The sequence below is a fragment of the Glossina fuscipes genome, unplaced genomic scaffold (genome assembly GCF_014805625.2).
Source record: "Glossina fuscipes isolate IAEA_lab_2018 unplaced genomic scaffold, Yale_Gfus_2 0, whole genome shotgun sequence".
Taxonomy (NCBI): Eukaryota; Metazoa; Arthropoda; class Insecta; order Diptera; family Glossinidae; genus Glossina; species Glossina fuscipes.
Window position 1 is genome coordinate 22,651,194 of NW_023998414.1, and position 19,895 is coordinate 22,671,088.

Consider the following 19,895-nt stretch of genomic DNA (forward strand, 5'->3'; position numbering starts at 1 on the left):
ATTTGGGGGAGAGAAAGAGACAGAGAGAGAGAGAGAGAGAGAGAGAGAGAAAGGGCGTAAAATGTAATACAAGTCGAAGAAAAAGAAAAAGAAAATAAAGTTAAAGAATTTAGCAGAAAGAACGGTAGCTTCTTCTGAATAGGAATTTTAATCTAATCTTTAATCAGTGCCTTCAAGACTCTCCAACATATGCAGTTATATATAAGAGATATTAGGAATGATTTTCTTCGTCTGTTTTCTTTCTTTTTTTTTTTTTTTTTGTTCCAATTCTGGCGTAATTGTTCTATGTATGTATTAATTTTTTTCGCACTTTTACGGTAGCACGATTTATCCTGCATGCAAAACCTACTTGTTTGTTATTCTTGGAGCAGTGCCCTAAAAATGCCATAAAAGTTTTTTGTTCTTATTTTTGTTCTTCAAACTTGAACGAAAAGTGCATATCAAGTAAGTTAAGAAAAATAATTTATGTTTTTCCGCTTATTCTTCGCGCTCGTAACTTATTTTTACTAACAAATTCCTTCCCCGTTTCACTTTAACCAAACTGACTAGACATCCATATGTAGTTATGCATGCTAAAGAGTTTCTTTTTAAAAAAGCAGAGCGTTTAACACTCAGAAAATGAAAGGCATTACAGAAAATGGTTTTTTTTTTTTTTTTTTTTTGTTTTTTTGTTTTGCGAATAATTTCGCAGGATTTTACTTCACTTATTGATAATGTTATTATCGTTATTATGCTGGCTTGTTCCATAATTGTTTTACTTTAATTAACAACTATTGCGCAAGGATAGAGCGACTTAACGGCTTACAACTTGGGTAATCGTTTATTATTAATCTTTGTCATGTAATGCACTCATGTGCCTACATATGTTTGAAATAATGTTTCAACTTTGAGTTTAAATTTAATTGCACTAGAAATTATAATAGAAAGATTTCTATTTTCCTTAACGCAGTTCGGATATGTTTTCCAGACTTGAATGAAAAAGTATAAAGATATTTCGGCTTTTAATATAACTGTTATTCGTTATTCGTGTCAATTATCAGTGCAATGCTGCAACTAGTTCCCTGAACAAAAATCGATAAGAGAATGATTTTAAATTTCGTAATAATTAGAAATTGAAAAATTTCTTACATGGTTGGGGTGAAACGTTTTAAAAACTGTCCGATATAGACGTTCGTTGTGAAGACACTTTCACTGACTGACTGACTAAACAAAAAACTTTACTTGTGCCTGTGTGTGTCTTATAAGAGGCTTTGGTGTGTTTGACGAACACACCAATTAATACTATCTAAGCCATCGGCTCGATAGTTATCATAGCTATGTTCATTCAAGCAAGATGTTCCCGATTTTGATTGTAATCTATCTTTGGGACAAATGTGCCGTAAAGTTTGTTTACATATCGTTCGTTACATATAACAATCTTCGATGACTGACCGAAGAAAAGTTCGAAAATATATATTGACCATTACATTGACTCGGCCTTAAGTCATTCCGAAATTTTTTAAATAGGTGAGTGCTCCCGCTCGTTTACCCCTTGGTCGAGGTAGGAAACTAAAACTCTAATATTGTGTTTAGGAAGAACTTTCTGCCATTTGTTAATTCGAACTGAGCGAAAAAGCGAATGAAAAAATTCGTACTGTTTGCTTTATCAAAGTGAGGAGAAGGCAAATGCTTGCCTTTGGTCATGTTTCCTTAGCAAACATCGATGCGAAATTTGTAATCATCGTCGACCATAAAAGGCTATAAATAAAATGAAGCTATTTTAAGAATCGAATTTCCATCTGCTAATCATTAAGGGAATGTCGAGAAGGTTGATGATAAGGAAAGGCCGCTGTCTAATGTGGATGCAAGTGCCGAGACGTTAGTAAACGCCAGATTGTTGTCATATAACAACAACACTATGTGTTTGGCGAATGGAGTTGTGCTTGGCTGCTCCAATCTGCTCAGCCTGTTGATACCACTACCCACGAAGATTACGTAATGCAAATAAAGCGAGCGATTAAAGCAAACGTCCAGAATTAAGCAATAGAAAAGGTATGGTCCGCTGGCACGTGAGTGCTGAGATAATAAAAAATCGTATAAACTGGGCATGGCCTCGCGAAACTGCTATTGATCTTACTCTGCAGTAATTTCTTAATGGTGTAAAGCGCATTACCAAGCAACCGCATGAAATCGCTTGACTCAGTTGTGCACTCAGTAATACAGTTAGTTAAAGTTATCGATCAAAGTCGCATATAAAGTTAGCTTCAAATGTAAGTAGAAAAATGCATTGGCATTTTGGCGAAAACTTTCCGTCAATATTTTATTGCCGACTTTTGACGAATGATTGATTAATCGATATTTATATATCATAAGAAGCGAGTAGAAAATGCTTTCATAAGCCATTAACTTTTTGCTTCACTCTTAAGCGTTTACCGTACGACTTCGGATATATTCAAAATGCTGTAAAAGTATTAGAGAATAGTTTGAATGATTTCCGTAAAGGATTGAAGAATTTATTTATGGAAATGTAAAAATATTCTTGACTTATATCGTGGGCCACTTACTTGGTTTTTTACTTCAATTTTCTGAGAACTTTATATGCTCTATGACCTATCTGAGCAGGCAGGAGAAGCGAATCCATACAACTAAAACAATTGTACTAACGACAATACTACCTTGGAACATCCTTGCGCTATACAGTTTTCGATACAATGACATTTGCCAGCGGGCAATTAGCAAAATGACATAACGTTCTGTACGTAGTTTGTAAGAAACCTTTTTAAGATATTTGTATGATGCGAATGGAAGAGTTTTTTATTTCTTTCTTTCATTTTAATTTAATTAGCAGCTAAAAGATGAAGAGCAGAATAATGGGGTAATAATACAATGTAGTGACTACTGAGCTTATTTGCAACTTTTCCATTTTCTTGAACAAACAGTCGAGTCGGCGATATGCGCGTATAAATCTAGTCTTAGTTCTAGAGGAGGCTTTCCTATCCTTTGCTTTTTAACTGAAATATTTACTGTCCATTTTTATACATATTTATATTTACATATATATTGGTTATAAGTCATTCATATTTTGTTCCAGGCTTTTGTTTATCGCAAAATATTTCAAGCAAAATATGTCGCAAATGAAAGTATGTATGTTCGGTCGCGACCGGAAAAGATGGAGGAGAAGAAATTTCATACTCTACAGTATTGGGTGGGCATGGCTGGTCTTTTCTCTTTTCGGAGGCAAAGTGCGAATTTATATGATGCCTGCGTTGTACTCTATGAGTAATAAACAAGAAACACGGCAAGCGAAGGTGTCCTTCAATTTTGTTATATAGATTTGTGGGCATTGTAGGTGTATACTTTGACCAGTTTTGTTCATTTTGAAATTTTTTTACAAGTTTTTAGGTGATATCTTCATTATGTTGCAGGTACAATGTTTATTATAAATACTACACAGTTGCATGGACGAATAGATGGACGCATAGACATGGTTAAATGCAGTGCGATTTTGAAATTGGCGACGAATTTATTTATACTTTATTGGCAGCTTGCTCCTATTTTTGAAATCATGACACACTATAAAATTGTACTACAACACCATCCATAGAAAATATATTCATATTTTTGTAGATTTAACTAGTGTAGGTTATGCGTAATGAGCAAAAAACCCAATTTTTTATTCCTTTTGATAAACAGAGGTAACCCTCCTTTGCGCCGTTTTCAATGCCAATTTTCGTGAAAGTACCTTCAATGTTTCTGCCAAATTTGAGGTGGATAGGTTCGTTTTTATGGCCAAGAGAATGCTTACAATGGGCGGACAACTGGAAAGTCGGATGGTTAAATCAATTCATAACTTAATACTGCTCAAGAGTATATATATTTTGTGGGGTCGCTGAAGTGCCCTTCTGGCCGTTGCAAACGTTTTGATAAAGCAAATATATCGCTCATTCTTCGATGATGGGTGTAAAAATTTGAAAGAGAAATGCGTACGAAAAGTAGAGAAAACATTTTTTATAACTCGTCCAGTATCCAGCGGATCTTTGATTTGATTTAAAGCATATTAAGAATTTGAGAGGACCTTCTTCTCTCCGGAAATTTTTTGTGCCCACCATCGAGTGTTCGGCGTATATATATATTCATTTCGGCAAAAGATTTGTGAACAAAACCTTCAGTGGCCCTATAAAATATGTAAATACACATGTATACGCATGCATATATATATATATATATTCTTGACCGACATCTCAAATTTCGAATTGATTTAAACATTACCGTATATTCGTTTCTATTGTCTGTCCGTGTGAATGGATATGCGTTGTAAACATACATTTCTTGCACACAGATTGATATTAAAAATAAGACAAATCGGTCAGATGGGCGGTCTATACAATGTCATGAACTTATTCATTTCGACGGAGAAGCGTCACCATAACTGCTTTCAAGCTAATGCTGAGTTTGAATGACATTTTTTCCCCATCAACCAACAATGTTTCATCAGGCGATGAAAATTGGATTTTTTTATTGTTGTGAAAAAACAAAGCTTTTCTCAGTAAAAGCAACATAACTAATACATAAATAAAAAATTCTTCGAAAGGCGATCCTTTTTTGGAATATGATTTATTCCTTTTTTTTTTCTTGTTAGAGACGTCATCTATATGACACGCGTGGGATTTGTTGACGGATCCACTTTTGCTTGTTTACAGGTACTCATATCTAAATCGTACGCTATTATTGGTGCTTGAGCAAACATGTTGTTTGGCCTAACTATCTATTTCCTCCTCGAATTTCTATGTTAAATTTAATTCTGTTAAGGTATATATATGTGTTAAGCAATGGCAGTTATCATTAATCGGATTTGTCCATTTGTATTTGAAACGCTTACCTGCTTGCGGAATAAAATTGCGCGATACATTGGTGCGGCTTGATGACCTGAATCTTGTGATACCACTGACAAAAAATAAGGACATTTTTCGGCATCAATACCAACATAGTTCTGATGCACTTTCAAGTCAAAGAGAATCAAGAAGAAAGAGAAAACGGTAAACGGATAAAAATTTGCATCCTTTACAACATTCAGGCATGATATAAAAAAAAAAGAAGACGTTTATGTAATGTAAAGGGTCGTGTAACGAAACACACACACAAAAAAAAGAACAACAAAAAAAAAAAAAAAAAAAAAAAAAAAAAACAGGGAGAAAGACAATCAATCCGTTTAATTAAAAGGAAAAAAAAAAAAAAAACCATCAACGCTTTTAAAAGGATCTTTAAAGTGAAAGAATATCTTTGAAATAAAGGCAACCTCATGTGCAAGTCAACTTAAAGCACTTTCAATTCGTATCAAATAAAAATAAAAAAAGAGTAAAAAAAAAAAAAAATTCGAATTAATTGCAATATTTTGTTATCTTTTGTTTTTTTTTTTTTTCAATCAAAGCGTAAACGACTTACGTTTTCCAAGGAAATACTTGAAATACCAGCGCGTTTGATGTTCAGGATTTTCCAATATTGGTGTACTGGGCGAGCCAAAGACCTGTAAAATTATAATTTTTCAAATTTCAATTAGTTTTCAAATTTTCAAATTTCTAAAATAAGAGCAGCCTTTTGTTGTTGCTATATATATGATAATCAATCAAATGTTAAAATAGTATGCATGTGGACTGACACATGCACATGCATATATAGATTGATTGCATGTGACGAAATATATGTCACGTTAGTGTGTTATTAACATTTTACAGCACACAGATGGAAGCCAATTCAACACTGAGCCATATGAAATAATTCCCACATGACCTTCTATTATATTTTGCTTTTGTGTTTTACGTATTAATATTTTACATAAAATTACTTTGCTTGGGATAAAGATTTTAATAGAGTTATGAGAAGTTTATATAATAAAACTCAAAATATTGATATTGCACAGGAGCAATAACTTAAATTAAATGAAATTCACTAAGCATTCTATGTGAGAGTCGTGAGGTGCAGACATTTTTTTTAATATCAAAAATCATATACGATTTTAAAGCAGAAAAATATATATTTAAACGTCGAGAAGGTAAAACAACTCAATGTCTATATACAGGTACATATTACGTAAGTATTATATCGAAGAAAATAAACAAAGGAGATCCACCAAACGTCTCCTTCTCCTTCTCCTTCTCCTCCTCCTTCTTTATCTTCTTCACTTTTGCAGCTGATTAGCTATGCTTCTCGTTGATTAAATTTACGATAGATTCCTAAAGTGTGTGTCATATGTCGGTTTTATTAAGTGACAAATCTTATACACTAGACGACGCAACTTATCACTAAAAAGCGTTTGTCTTATCTCTAGCCTACCCGATCCAGAAGCGGGGACAAAGCGGAAATTGCACAGTCCCTTGACTCGGACAACGATGCAAGTCACTTGAGTTGCACTTTTTTCTACAAGCTTGCCTCCTGACAACCTTACCGTATGGCAAAACAGTTGTTTTCAGATTGCATGTCAACTCAATACAGTGAGTTCGCTTACCACTAATTCAATGTAGCTTTTCCCCATTCCCCAGATAAAGGAGATGGGCGGTCGAAACGAAGTACGACTTTAGCCTCTTATATATATACATATATGTATATACGTACAAATGTATTGCTTTTGTCGGTTTCAGGTATTCTCTCCTGCCGTCACATGTATTTGTTGAGCAATATTTAATAATTTTTGAATAGTTTTTGAATTTGAAATTTCAAATTAAATTAATTGATGCGTTCATTAACTAACTAATTATGGAGAATTTAGCGATGCGTACCTTTCAATCGTATTCAAATTTGCACAAAGTTTTAATTGCACATTTTGCATTATGCAACAATATTAGGCTACGAGCACTATGAGTTTGTAAGATGATAAACTTGAACGTGTCTCACGATAAAGAAAATGAAAAATTAAATGAATAAAGGAGACAATTAAAAATCTAAGTTCACAAGTCTTGAAATTAAATGCGAGAAACAAGGTCTATAAAATTTCGCAAATTATTAAAGTAAAGCATAATAAAAAGTAAGTGAACGATAAAGTTAAGTGACTTGATAAAAATCAATAAAACCATATATAAAATAAGCGCTTGCATATATTTTGATCATTGTTTCACTTGGCAAAAAGGCATTTATTGAGAAAAATTGTTATTGGTTTGTCAGCGGATCCCATCATCGACTCATTTTCGCACTTCTTCAAAACCGCGTGTCAGCAACCCGCCTGAGCAAGTGGTAAGCAGAAGGCGCTATTTACGCTGTGTGCGGCAGAACTTCCCACCTGAACTGTAATCGAACTGTGCATCGTTGACGACTCGTGCAACACGTGGTAGGACGTTGTCATGCTAGAGAATGACTTTGGCGACTGCTAACCGCTATGGTTGGTTTTTTTTTTTTTGCGACAATACATCGTTTAATTTGTTCAACTCACGTCAGTAGACGCCTGTGGTAGCCGTTGCATTTGATTTTAAAAGCTCATAATGAATTACACGTTGCTGATCGCATCCTATGCTTTATGCAAAACTTTGTGGTCATGAAAATTCCTTTTCGATCTCAATACGGTTGACTCTCTTAAACTAACCGATGACTTTTTGCGCTTGGGATGGCCGTAGTAGATACACATACACGGTACCATTCTCCGAGCAAATGCCCGAAGAAAAAAAATGGCTTCTAGCGCATATTTAATGAGATGACTATAAGCGTACGGTATGGTAATTTCTTTTGCCGCATTTTGTAGTAGGATAAGAGGACGAAAAAGAGATTGCGATTCTTATCAAAAAAAGCATAATTCTTATAAAAGATATTGTGACTCGCACCAGGAAAGGGATAAGCCATTTCATGAGTGTTACATTAAAGCGATATCTCAGGTAGCGATATGCACTTTGTATCGCGTGCTTGTCACTGCGAGCACCAAAGAAAGCAAACTAGTAAACTCGAACCAATTTTTTCATTAAGAAGTACATATATGAACAAATCACGAGTATATATATAAAAAAATAAAGACTAAGGGTATAGAACGACTATTCAAGTTATTACAATTTTATTAATTTTTAACAAAATTAAACAGAAGCATATTGCTTTGATAACTTTCATAAAATATGCATTTATTTTGTCTTCTCATTAAAGATCGGCGCCCGATAGTATAATGTTGATGCTATACTGCAAAAGGAGTGCCGGGGATTTAGGAATAAATTTAAGTGCAGACAAGTATAAATATTATAGCGGGCTATAAACTACTATTATATGCCCAAAGTCACTTTGGCTAATATAGTTAGACATGTGAGGACTCTTCAAAATAATGCGTTATACGGAAAGTGCTCGAAAAAGTGCAGCGATCCGAATCATTTTCAGTAGTGTATGCCGGTGTTGTCCAAATTTCATCGAAATGTCTCAGAAAGTGCGTATTATAGACTAAACACGAAAATACACGGACAGATATCGGATAGATAGGCGGTCAGATAAACAGACAAGTGTTTTTCTTAGTATACCTTTGTACGATAAGTGATGTAGGGTATAAATATTCCTTATCAAGTTAAATTCTTGAACTTTTCTCCTTCTCATGCATTATCTCTTCGTATCATGGCATCCTCAATTTACTTATTTATTTATTGGCAAGAAACAAGGAAGTCATTAGACACGTAGGAAAGGAAATAACACATACCACGCCCGCAATTTTATTTCAATATTAAACAATTAGCTAATCTCCTGATTGGTGGCGAAGATTAGAAGCTTACGCGTGTAAATGAGATAAGAGCATCTAACCTACCACAACTCGCTAAGCAGGCAATTACAAGCACTTATAACTTTTACCTGAAAGTATTTGGCCAAGGAGCACGTAACTCGAGGAATCAACAATTGATTATTGCGAGTCGACCCACTAAACGAAAAAAAATTAAAAAGCTTCTTCGGTTCCTGCCGTAGGATAATGCTGTGTGTCAGTGGAAGTCTTGCCTCAATAAGATTAACGAAGGAACAACCTAGAAAACGTAGAGCACAGCCTGAGATATGGTCATACCATCTCAAGGAGAATACCATATCTAGCTATACGATTAATTTAAATTAATTAAAATTAAAGCCTTGATCACTCTCATTATGAGTTGAATGGCGATATAGATATTTAACGAATAAAACTTTCTAAGCATGAAATTGACCTGAATTGAGCGAACAGAGAATTTATGTGCGCAGCAAAACATAACTTATTATCGATAATTACAGGCAGGCATTGCAAGCTAGTTACAATCTCAACTTTGCCACCATCTACCCTTAGAACCGAATTTGCACGCAGCTCAAACGTGGGCAGTCGATGTTAACATGATATCGTTTCAAATTATCAACACTTCTCGCAAATAAAATCTTCAAATCATCAGCATAGGATGCATAGTTCTTCCAAAGCGAATCAATTAGTCGGTGAAGGGCAAAGGTAAGCCAATGATAGAGCTTTGAGGCATACGACTGCGTACTTTTAACGGCCCAGACTTGATAGCATCCACAAATACAAATTGTGAACGATACGAGAGGCAGGACTCCATCAAAACAGCAGTGGACTGAGCGAAACTGAGGAGCTCCATATCTCAATTCCTTCTCTTGTTCATAAATCAAATAAAATACAAAATTTGTATCAAAAGCCTCCGACATTATTGGCGAGGCTCACCTAAAATAAACCAACAGCCGAACTCAATTGACTCTTAGAAGTAAATCTTATACTAATTATTATTTAAAAACTAGTACAAAGTATATAAGTAGAACTAAAAAAAAAAAAAAAAAAAAAAAAAAAAATTAAATAACAATCCGTGTATAAATAAATAGGAAAGAAAAAAAAGCATGTACACAGCTAGCATAGCTAGCACGCCCACGAGCAGTACAGATCCAAATTGCGAGTGACCCCTCAAAACAGATGTGAACGTGCAAAAGTTTGGCAACCGATAACCGTAAACAACTCCAATTAATTTTCGTATCATAGCGAGATGTTAAGATTGCAACTTAGTTTAAATGCGGCATAGGCAAATCAGTCGTATTAAGCTTAGCTATTTTGATGGGCTTTCAAGAGCCCGATATTGGGATTAAGTGATAGACTTAAATTTAACTTTTTGCAAACAACTCTGAACGGATTAAAATCCGCTTAATTATACTTACATTGACTAATCTTAATGTAAATAATGAAAATATAGTTTTAGAATACATAAGACACTAACACCACATTACATTACAATACGTAGCGGTTTTAATCATTTAGTTAAAGTATGAAATTAAATCTTATTCGTTTCCTTAACTTTAAAAATTCAAGCAGTAATTGCTTAAATTTCATGTGGCCATCATATAGTCTTGTGGTTAGCACGTTTATCTCAGGCTCAGGAACGATGCTATGGTGCGTTAGGCGGAAAACTTTGTACCTTTGTACTAAATTTATGTTGCTTACTACATATTATGTTCCCGAGTACTTGTTTGTACAGTTGTCGGGTTGCATTGCGATTCAGTCGAAATTAAAGTTGATTTGCATATTTTTGGTTTTTATTTTGTAGAGACATATACGTATACATATAAGTGCATGCAACCTTATTTCTGCGTCTAACTTGAGCGAGGGCAAACAAAAAGCAAATATTATGTAAATCGGTTTTGCTACCGCTGTTAACGACCAATGTATAGTATATGGCAATTTTCGGGATAGGCGGAAAAGTCGCCTACAATAAATTTAAACAAAATAGAATATGTACTGACTGAATATAACCACTCCATGGATGCAATTCTGCATAAAAAATATAAAGTTAAAATTCAATCCATCTGTCGTGCGGGAGGCGGAAGCTCGTTATATCGTAGACGCACACCGGTAAATGATTGGCAGCTCTACTATTTAGGATACATACGCTTCATTGGTTTGAAAGTGTATAGTAAAGTTGCTATAGTTGGCAGACAATACTTGGATCATGCAGCCAATGTTTTTATATCACGTTTTCCATTTCTGTTTCTAAATAACAAAAACTTCTCTACTCGCAATAGAAAGTCAAATCTTGCGTGAACAGTTTAAAAAAAATTCGAAAAAATTCGAAATGCGTGTTCGAAACCCCACTGTGTTCTACATTACTTTTGAATTATGTAAATAGAGTGGAGTCTCTGTTTGTTTGATCTTACGCTTTGACGTTGGAATCCTTAGAAAGTGCTACGATAAAAATGATAATGACTCAATACACTATAAATCACACTAGAATATGTATCGACATTAGTCACTTTTTCCAGATTTGAAATGATTTCTTCTGCTTTCCTTTGGATTTGAAAGCTTAAACGGAAATTATTCATATCTCTGGTTGGGACGTGCAGCATCCAGTCAAAAAAGACCCCGAATCGATTGCAGGCGCAGTAAAACCTAAATTATACTTTTCTATGAATGCTGAAAATGTGGGTACAATTCCCTTATATCAGAGAATAGGTCGATTGGCTTCTCCAATTTTTGCAATGAAGTTAAAATCGTTGTGTCGCTCTTTTTGTTCGCTTTGGAGGAAAGTCTTCGCTGATAGCTTAATCTCTACTAGTAGGAGTATGCTTAACACATACGTCCTCTTGGAATGACACACGGACACACGGATTGAAAAAGACAAATGGAATATATACATTTTGTAGGGTGTACAAAGTTTCCTTGGGGAAATTGAAGACTTTTCGACTCTAAACTTTCGATGGTCGATCTAATATAAGAGGGTAAGTATTCGAAATGTACCGCATTACCGTAGGGACCATCACCATACATACATACAATATTTTTATATATTTTAGTTTAGCTTTTGCCATTATGATGACCGCACTCAAAGCAACTACAAAATTGGCATAACATAGCGTTTCATCTATATATGCAAAGACTTTAGCTCTCACATAACAAAAGTATAAACGTATATGGGAAGGATTTTTCAATTCAAACATAATGAAGCGGTTAAAAGTTAGCTTTAACTTGCTTCCGTAACCCTAACCACAAGTTAAATAAAGGCAAAATGCCATAGGCTGACGAGCTAAGAACGACAGTACACAACAAATATTTTTATTTGTTAATTTTCTCATATATTATATAAGCATGTACATACCTCGTCCTTTTCTGCCAAAGATTCACCATTCTCTACACGAAAACGTTTATGATTAGGGTCAATATTGTCCAACTCAGATTGTGGTAGCTGAAAGAGAGAAAAAGAAGAACAAAAGAAAAAAAAAAAAAAACAAAACAAAAAAAAGGAAAACAAATTAAAGAAAAATTATGGCAAAAGAATTTTATGCAAATTAGGAAACAAACGAATGATTTAAGTAAATTTTTTTTTTTTTTTTTTTGTTATTGAAACACAAGAGAAATTAATTATGTTCGAATCTCCTGCTGTTCATGTTATCATCAATATTTTTTGCGATATAATAAATGCCAGTATTGGGCAAGCAAAGCTTCGATAAAGTTATAAACTACATAAATTGTTGATCAACATGAACAAAGGATCGATCATTTGACCGTTGAAATTGTATAAAAGAAAAATTTAATATAAATATATATATAGTGTATATATGGAATGATTACAACTAACATATTAAAGCTTTTTTTGCTTGGGGTATATGACGAAGGAAACTTCAGAAACTCCATATATTGTATGTATTCTTGCTTCGATTCAGGCAAGTGCCTGTTCGCCCTCTAGCCCATATATCTGCGAGTGTAATAAATATGGCAAGCAATCTCCGATATCGACTTGAAATTTGGCAAAACCATTTCAAGATCTTCTTAGGCAGATTAGTGTTAAATATAGAACAAATACATTTAAGCACACGCCTACCGTGCAACGTTAACTGAAAACTGTCTGTTTTCGATTATTCGACAATAGAATATTCTACTCGTGACTCAGAAGTTGTAAACAGACATAATGGCAGAGATTTCCACAAATATCTTTTAAGCGATTCTGTAGGCCTATGTATGAAAGTTTAAAAAATCGATTACGTTCAGCCGCTTGTATAGAGTATTGACAGAGTTTTGATGAAGATCAAATCGCCAGCGAATCTAATATTTTATGTTTTCTTGCTTTAACATAAGCAAGCACTTTCGCCATGCATGCATTCTTGCTAAATTCGAACTATCGCACTGGATTAAGATTTCTGGTACGAGATTGTTTTAATGATAGCGTCATATGAAAATGTATTGATTTTCCAAAATAGTTTCGTTCTTTAGTCTCGTCAACAGTAAGTCACTCAACATGAGTTTAGCTGCCAAGTTCTTAGAATGAATGCTAAGGTGTCATAGGGAAATTTTGAGGTTATTTGAATCTCTGATAGATGAAGGAGAAATTCAAGTCATGATGGCCTAGAACATTGGCATTCTTTTCTTTTAGTTGTCCGTGTCCGTCATTCATACAGATACAGATAAAAAACTTACTTGCTCATGTATCTGAAAGCGGAGGAAATCAAAATCAAGCTAGACCTTCTGCTTGACTATGTGACTCATACTGTATGGTACTGGGTAGTGGTGTGATCTTCGAAAAAGTCAAAGTTTCATCTTTAGGCTTAACCTTAAGTAAGATGTTATTTGAGAGAAAGCATTAATAAGCAGCGCTGAGATTAAAACGGGACAGGTATAATAATAAGCAAAGCTTTAAAAACCGTAATAATGTTGGCGTTAACACGACGTTAGCAGTGCTGTATTGGAATGAACTGGATTCCTTGCCCTATTGATTAAGGCTTGTTTAAATCGCGCACTATTCATAATCTGTCTAATCAACACTTTCGGTATTAGGACGACATCAGAAAAAAATAGGTCGCTTCAAAAAATTAAGGGTTCTTTGAAACAAAGATACATTGACATACTATGCCGGTGTTTAAGGAAAAGCAATGGCGAATTGTCTCTCACTGGCAGTGATACTTTCTCTACTGATCTAATTTGCAATTTCAAACATGATTTACGTGTGCTTTCAGATATGGAAAAATTTAGTACAGCTCAACGTCTGGCTACGTTACGTGAGCGTTTAGGAACTATTTTTTTCTTTCTTTTATTAAACTTTAATTTTACTAAAGTGGCAGCTCAGTTGTTGTTACTCTTCGCCTGTTTAGCGGAGAGTTCATTGGGAGAAAGGTTGAGATAATCATCTTCTCAGGCGCATTTTTCTCTTAGTGTCTTTGTCAAAAAGAAGAATTGCCGTTATTGAAGTGAGAAGAATCCACAAGGTTTTCATGAAGTCTCAGTGGCATATGCTGGACCTCTAATTCTCAACTCATCGTGTAACGTCAGTTTGTTTAAAGCCGTAGTGCAAAGATAGTTCGTTGAGAACGTAACTGCGACGTGTAAGTTTCAAAATAAGCCATAATTTACTTTGATACGTTGAGTTGCTCTTCTCGCTCTTTTTTTTTTTTTTATCTCAAATGTTAACAAGTATCACTCCTAATGAAAGACCCTTGATTATGCACATTTTTTGTTAGTTTAGCATTCGGATTTAATTGAAAAAATGACAAGAATCTTATTTTATACGTAATATGTCGAACAATGCGACGGTTTTTTGTTTGTTTTTGTTTTTTTTTTTTTTTGCCTATTTTTCACAATAAAGCAACTTGATATTGTATTTATGCTAAAGAGAATTAACCTTAAAAAATAAATATATACATGTTTTATGATAGCTTGAAAGTATATTTTCTCGGATACTCGCATTTATTACTATTGGTGATGAAACGTAAATTATTTCTCTCTCTCTCTCTCTCTCTCTCTCTCTATCTATCTCTATCTCTATCTCTCTCTACCTTGTAGTTTTCTTTACAGGTTCTGTTCGCATCTTTTAACAATTTTAAGGATGTTTTCAAAGAATTCAATTGAAGAATACTAATAGATACCGTTACTGAAGCAAATGTATGAAAACTCTATTGAATGCTTAATATATCTTATACTCACTCGTTGATCAAATTCTTGCTTTCATGCTTGCTCTATTTTAAATTTCTCGCCTGAGCTAACACAATGCGTTTTGTACATCTTTTTATGTGTGTATGTGCGCATTATTATAATAAATACTCATATAAAATGTTACCTTCAACATATGCAAAGGGGAAAATCATTCATTTACTGCCATAAGATAGTATTACTATGAAATTATCAATGTCATAGATTAAATTCTTAAGATTTCTCGGAAGATTACATCGTGTATAGCACTGGGTTGTTAGTTATGTAGGTAGATATTGTTGCAAGACAATTGTATTGTTTTGCTTGTTAAATTAGCTTTTAAAAGGTATAAAAAATCGATTTTCTCAGCGATCTGATTAAAGTGTTTCGATTTTACTTTAAAATTTTTATTTTTTTTTTATTTCTTATAGCTGACGAATGACAATAGCTTATTACACCCATCACCCGAGGGAGGGGAGTATATTCATTTTGTCAAAAGGTTTGCAAACTTCAGAAGGAAGCTTCGAAGACCTCAAAAAGTATATATATATATATATATATATATATATATATCTTCTTGATCAGCATCAAATCCGGAATCGATTTAAGCACATCCGTGCGTACAAGAGCATTCAATCCTTCTGCCAAATTTAAAGTCGGTAACTCCTTTTATGCGGCCAGGAATAGGCAGGCAGACGGACAGACGGGTATGCTTAAATTAATTTAAAATTTTATGCTGATCAAGAGTATATGTATATACTTTGAGGGGTCTCTGAAGCTTACGTTTGAAGTGTTGCAAGGGTTTTGGAGAAAATGAACATACGCATCATCCTTTGGCGATAGATAGAAAAAAGAAAAAAAACTAAAGTTCTCGATTTTCTTGCATAGCGCAAGAAGAGAATTTACTTATATTTTAATGCGAAATCAATGTACAAAACATAAATAAGTAAAATATAACAATTCAAGTGATTAATAGCGAGGATTTAATGCTACCGACTTCACGACTAGGCACGTTGTTAGTTACCTGTTAATGGAAGCAAGTCCAAGTAATAATAAAATATTGCTTAGATCAACGGTTACTTCAGGATCATTTTGGTAGACCACTAACTTTCCTAAAATATTTATGTTAAAAAATTTTTAATAACATATTAAATTTCCTATGCTAGTTGTCCGTCGTGGATGCCTGTCATCCAAGCATGTCCGTTCGTTCATCTGTCTATGTGTCCGTCCGTCCAGCTATGTAATATCTGTGGCGTAGTATCTCCCGTTCACGCAAAATAAAGATATCGGGTACAAACTTGTAAAGGAATTTGAAAATGACCCAAGCTTCACAAACAACACGCCTGCAGCGCCCACACGCGCCTTACTCGTTGCTCAGAAACCGCAACAGATACACGATATAAATTTCGGTAAAATAATTCGCGAAAAATAGGATAATGGTGAGGGGTATAAAAGATTCGGTCACAACCGAATAAGATTTTCTTACTTGTTGAAATAGAGGTAAGTGTAAATTATTTTAAAACATTTCCGCGTCCGTGTCTACGTAATGCACATCGAAATTTGTAATATTTGTTGCTCAAAAGCATTACCATATGTAACTACTTTATCGAGTACACGAAAAGAATGAGAATGAAATGAAAATGAAGAAGAGAAACTTCTCCGATTTATTAAGCAATAGCTCATAACGTCTCTAGGATGAATTAATATTTTGCTTTTGGTGGGAATTCGTTTCTGTTTTGCTATGTTCATGCATTAATGAATGAATAGCATATTATTGGAGTGATAGAATTCTAATATATATCACTCCAATCCATCAGTAAAACAGTTCAGTGCTGTTCTGTCCATAACATCAGTCGTTTGTATGCAACGATATAAAGCAAGTATACAATGCGTTCTTGATATACGAGTGCATTTGATTAAGTAAAAAACACATTTTTTCACATTTCGAATTTTAAAATTGTGTTATGTGGAAATTGCCCGCCTTTTTAAAAAATGAAACGGAATTGAAATTTAAAATTTTCTAACCGATTTCCATGCAAATACATATAAGCTTTTTAGTATTAATTAAATATCTTAAACCATACAAATGAATTTTCTTTATAATGCAAGACAGATGTATAGAATAGAGTGTGTTATTATGCAATAAGATTGAAACAAAGCTAAACTATGGTCCTAGATTAAACAAACTAGCAGAATACCCCAGGGTATTGACAAGCATAGACTATTTGAGCAGGACATAGTTCAGGTCGGCTTTCAATTTCAAAAAGTTCTAAACATAAAGATGTTCTCGCGCACACGCGATAAGCTTTTATGTACAATGCAAAGTGCACCAGAGCGTTTTAAGAAACGTTCCATATGATAGTTTTACAGGTGAACAATGCAGCTGCAGTTCGACAAAGTCCACTTCAATATTAATTCATTTTGTAATAAGTTTTTCTCAGTGCATACGCTTTAACTTTGAATTGTAGTCGTGGAAGAATGTACCCTACGACGTCTACGATTGCTTGGACCTTTCGCGCATAAATTCCTTCACACATGGAAACAGATAAAGATAAAGATGCGATAGAGGTAAATATTATACTATGGCGAAAAAAGCTGTGAAAGCCTTCTCCTGGTAAACAGCAACGATATCCAGTTATCGAGTTTCGGTCCTCATTAGTGGACCTATCGTACGTTACGAAACACACTCTTTCTCCTTCAGTTTACAGTGTTTACAGTGGAATATTTGTGGTGCATCGGTTGCATAATAAAGAAATGCAAAGAAGGGGAAGGAAAGTAAGCAAATAAATAAATGAAATATAAAAGTAAAAAAAAAAAATTTGGTGAAAAGTTTAAAATCAATTTAAAAAAGTATCAAGCGAAGCTTAATAAAAAGACACACAAAGCGAGACAAGTAAGAATATTTAAAAGTTAATTTTCAATATAATTAAAATACAAATAAATAATTCAATTTCCCGCAGCAAGAGCAATGGATCCTCTCATATTGTTGCAATCGCTGCGCGCAAGTGTGAGTGTGAGAGCAGCAACTGCAGATGAAAGTCGTGTGAATGAATGTACAAAGGAAAGATATGTGTAAGAGCCCCTTTCCATTCCACAACGAGAATAAGTTTCAACAAGTTTTCCATTTACGTTAACACTCGTCACCTAATGAAACGTATCTTTTGCATATATCCAACGCTTTAAATTGGGCAGCAAAGTAAGGAGGTTTATATCGAAAACCTTAAGAACAGCTTCACAGAGCTTGATGAAAAAGTTACCATAAAAAAATAACCAGTGAAAAGAACTATTAATAATTACATTATTTTTGATACAATATGCAATGGCAAGAAGAAGAACTCGGGATAGGCCCATCTTTTATTATACCGATCGGTTCAGAAAGTGAGTATAAGCTTGCCTGGCCATGCCTCTATTTGTCCGTGTTATATATTTGCGTTTAATCTATAGGTCGAAATTTTTGAGATATTTTGGCTCAACGACGAACACTGCTGCAAATAGTTCAGATCGGACTACTTCGTCGACCACTTCCCATATAACGATAGCTTTTTTCGTAAAATCGTTGCATGAGTTAATGTATTAAGCGAAGCGGTGTACGGTGTCTACTGATCAACCGTATAACATAATAGTGTTTCTAATTTTTTTTTTAATCGCTAACTTGGTGTTCGTAATTCCCGTAACGCTCGCAATTGCTTGTCCATGCACACGAATATCACATTTCCAGAATACTTGTTAAATAATTTACTGTAATTCTACATTTCCCCAATTTCCCGTTCTCGGAATATTTTCATTAATTCCATTTGCATTTGCCTTCATCCCTTTCCATATTCTACACGACACGAATAAGTAGAAGCATCCGGAATAATTATTTGCTTTTATGAATTTTGCCAATGCTTTGGATTTTTGTTCGTACATAAGTACGGCATTTTTTCATTCGATATCGAGCAAACATTGACTATCGCGCTATTGAGTTTTATCAATTTACTACCTGTCAACAGTTGCCATCCGATAAGTTAAAATTGTAAGTTGATATCGAGTTACGATGCCGAAGGCGACTAACCGACTCCACGTTGCTTTTAACTTGGGTAAACAGGCTAAGCTAGTTTTTGTTGTAACCCATTTCAAGGCATTATTCAATATCACGTTTTGACCGAATGCAAATGCTTTTATAAATGCTTTTCTTCTTTTTCTTTTTCTTTTTTTTTTTTTTTTTTGGGTGAAAGCTTCTATCTTGTATTGACTCGCTTAACTACTCGCTGTTTAGTTATTGGCGTGCAACAGTAAACCCATTTTTCCCATCAAATTTGGGCAATTACTTGTAAGTTTACCGGCAAATAACTATCTCTAGTGGGTTTCCGTTACGGACACATGCATATGCACTGTGAAGACCGCGGCACACGGATTTAAAATGCGAAGATATAACCCGCGCCATCTAGTGAGTAAAACAAAATATCCGCCAAATAGATATTTAACATCACAATGATTTAGGGCAAATTTCCCGTCAATCACTTTCCCGGCAGTCAGTCGAAAGAGAGTCGTCACAACAAAAATTCCGTTATCTAAGTTTTGTGGTTTAGAAAAGTTCAGACCCATGTGTAGATCCGAATTGCATTTGCATTATATTATGCAGTTCACATCCAGTTTTCTTGATACAGATTTTCAATGTGCAAAGAGAAGCTTTGACCCCGATTGCTTCCTCAACCGCATTAGAACTTTTCCGGTTCCTAATGATCTCATAGACCTATGATACACATGCGGACTTTGGATTACCATAGTAATCGCATAAATTGCCTAAAAAAGAGAAATAATTAAAAGACACTTTCTCTGCTATGATACTTACGACGATTTCTCTAAGAAAAGTTTCACATCGCCAAAATGTCAACATTCAACGAGATATGTTTTTCTTATTTAATTTCACTCATTTAACTATTCACGCATACACTGTTGCAGTTTTGTTTTATATCCCTTTTTCCATCATCCCTTCTTGTCAACTTATGAAGTCAATCATTTCCGACTTTTTGATTAAAATGCACAAAAAAAAAAAAAAAAAAAAAAAAAAAAAAAAAAA

General features: G+C 34.3%; 1 protein-coding gene across 1 annotated transcript in view; it reads right to left on the bottom strand.

Moving 5' to 3' along the window:
• Positions 1 to 19,895, bottom strand: part of LOC119641391 (GTPase-activating Rap/Ran-GAP domain-like protein 3) — a 45,912-nt gene that overhangs the window by 15,530 nt on the left and 10,487 nt on the right. Inside the window, exons 3-5 of the mRNA XM_038040019.1 lie at positions 12,033 to 12,119; positions 5,422 to 5,503; positions 4,859 to 4,977 (exon numbers count right to left, since the gene is read on the bottom strand). Of these exons, the coding sequence (XP_037895947.1) occupies positions 4,859 to 4,977; positions 5,422 to 5,503; positions 12,033 to 12,119 (288 nt within the window). The remainder of the gene's footprint in view (positions 1 to 4,858; positions 4,978 to 5,421; positions 5,504 to 12,032; positions 12,120 to 19,895) is intronic.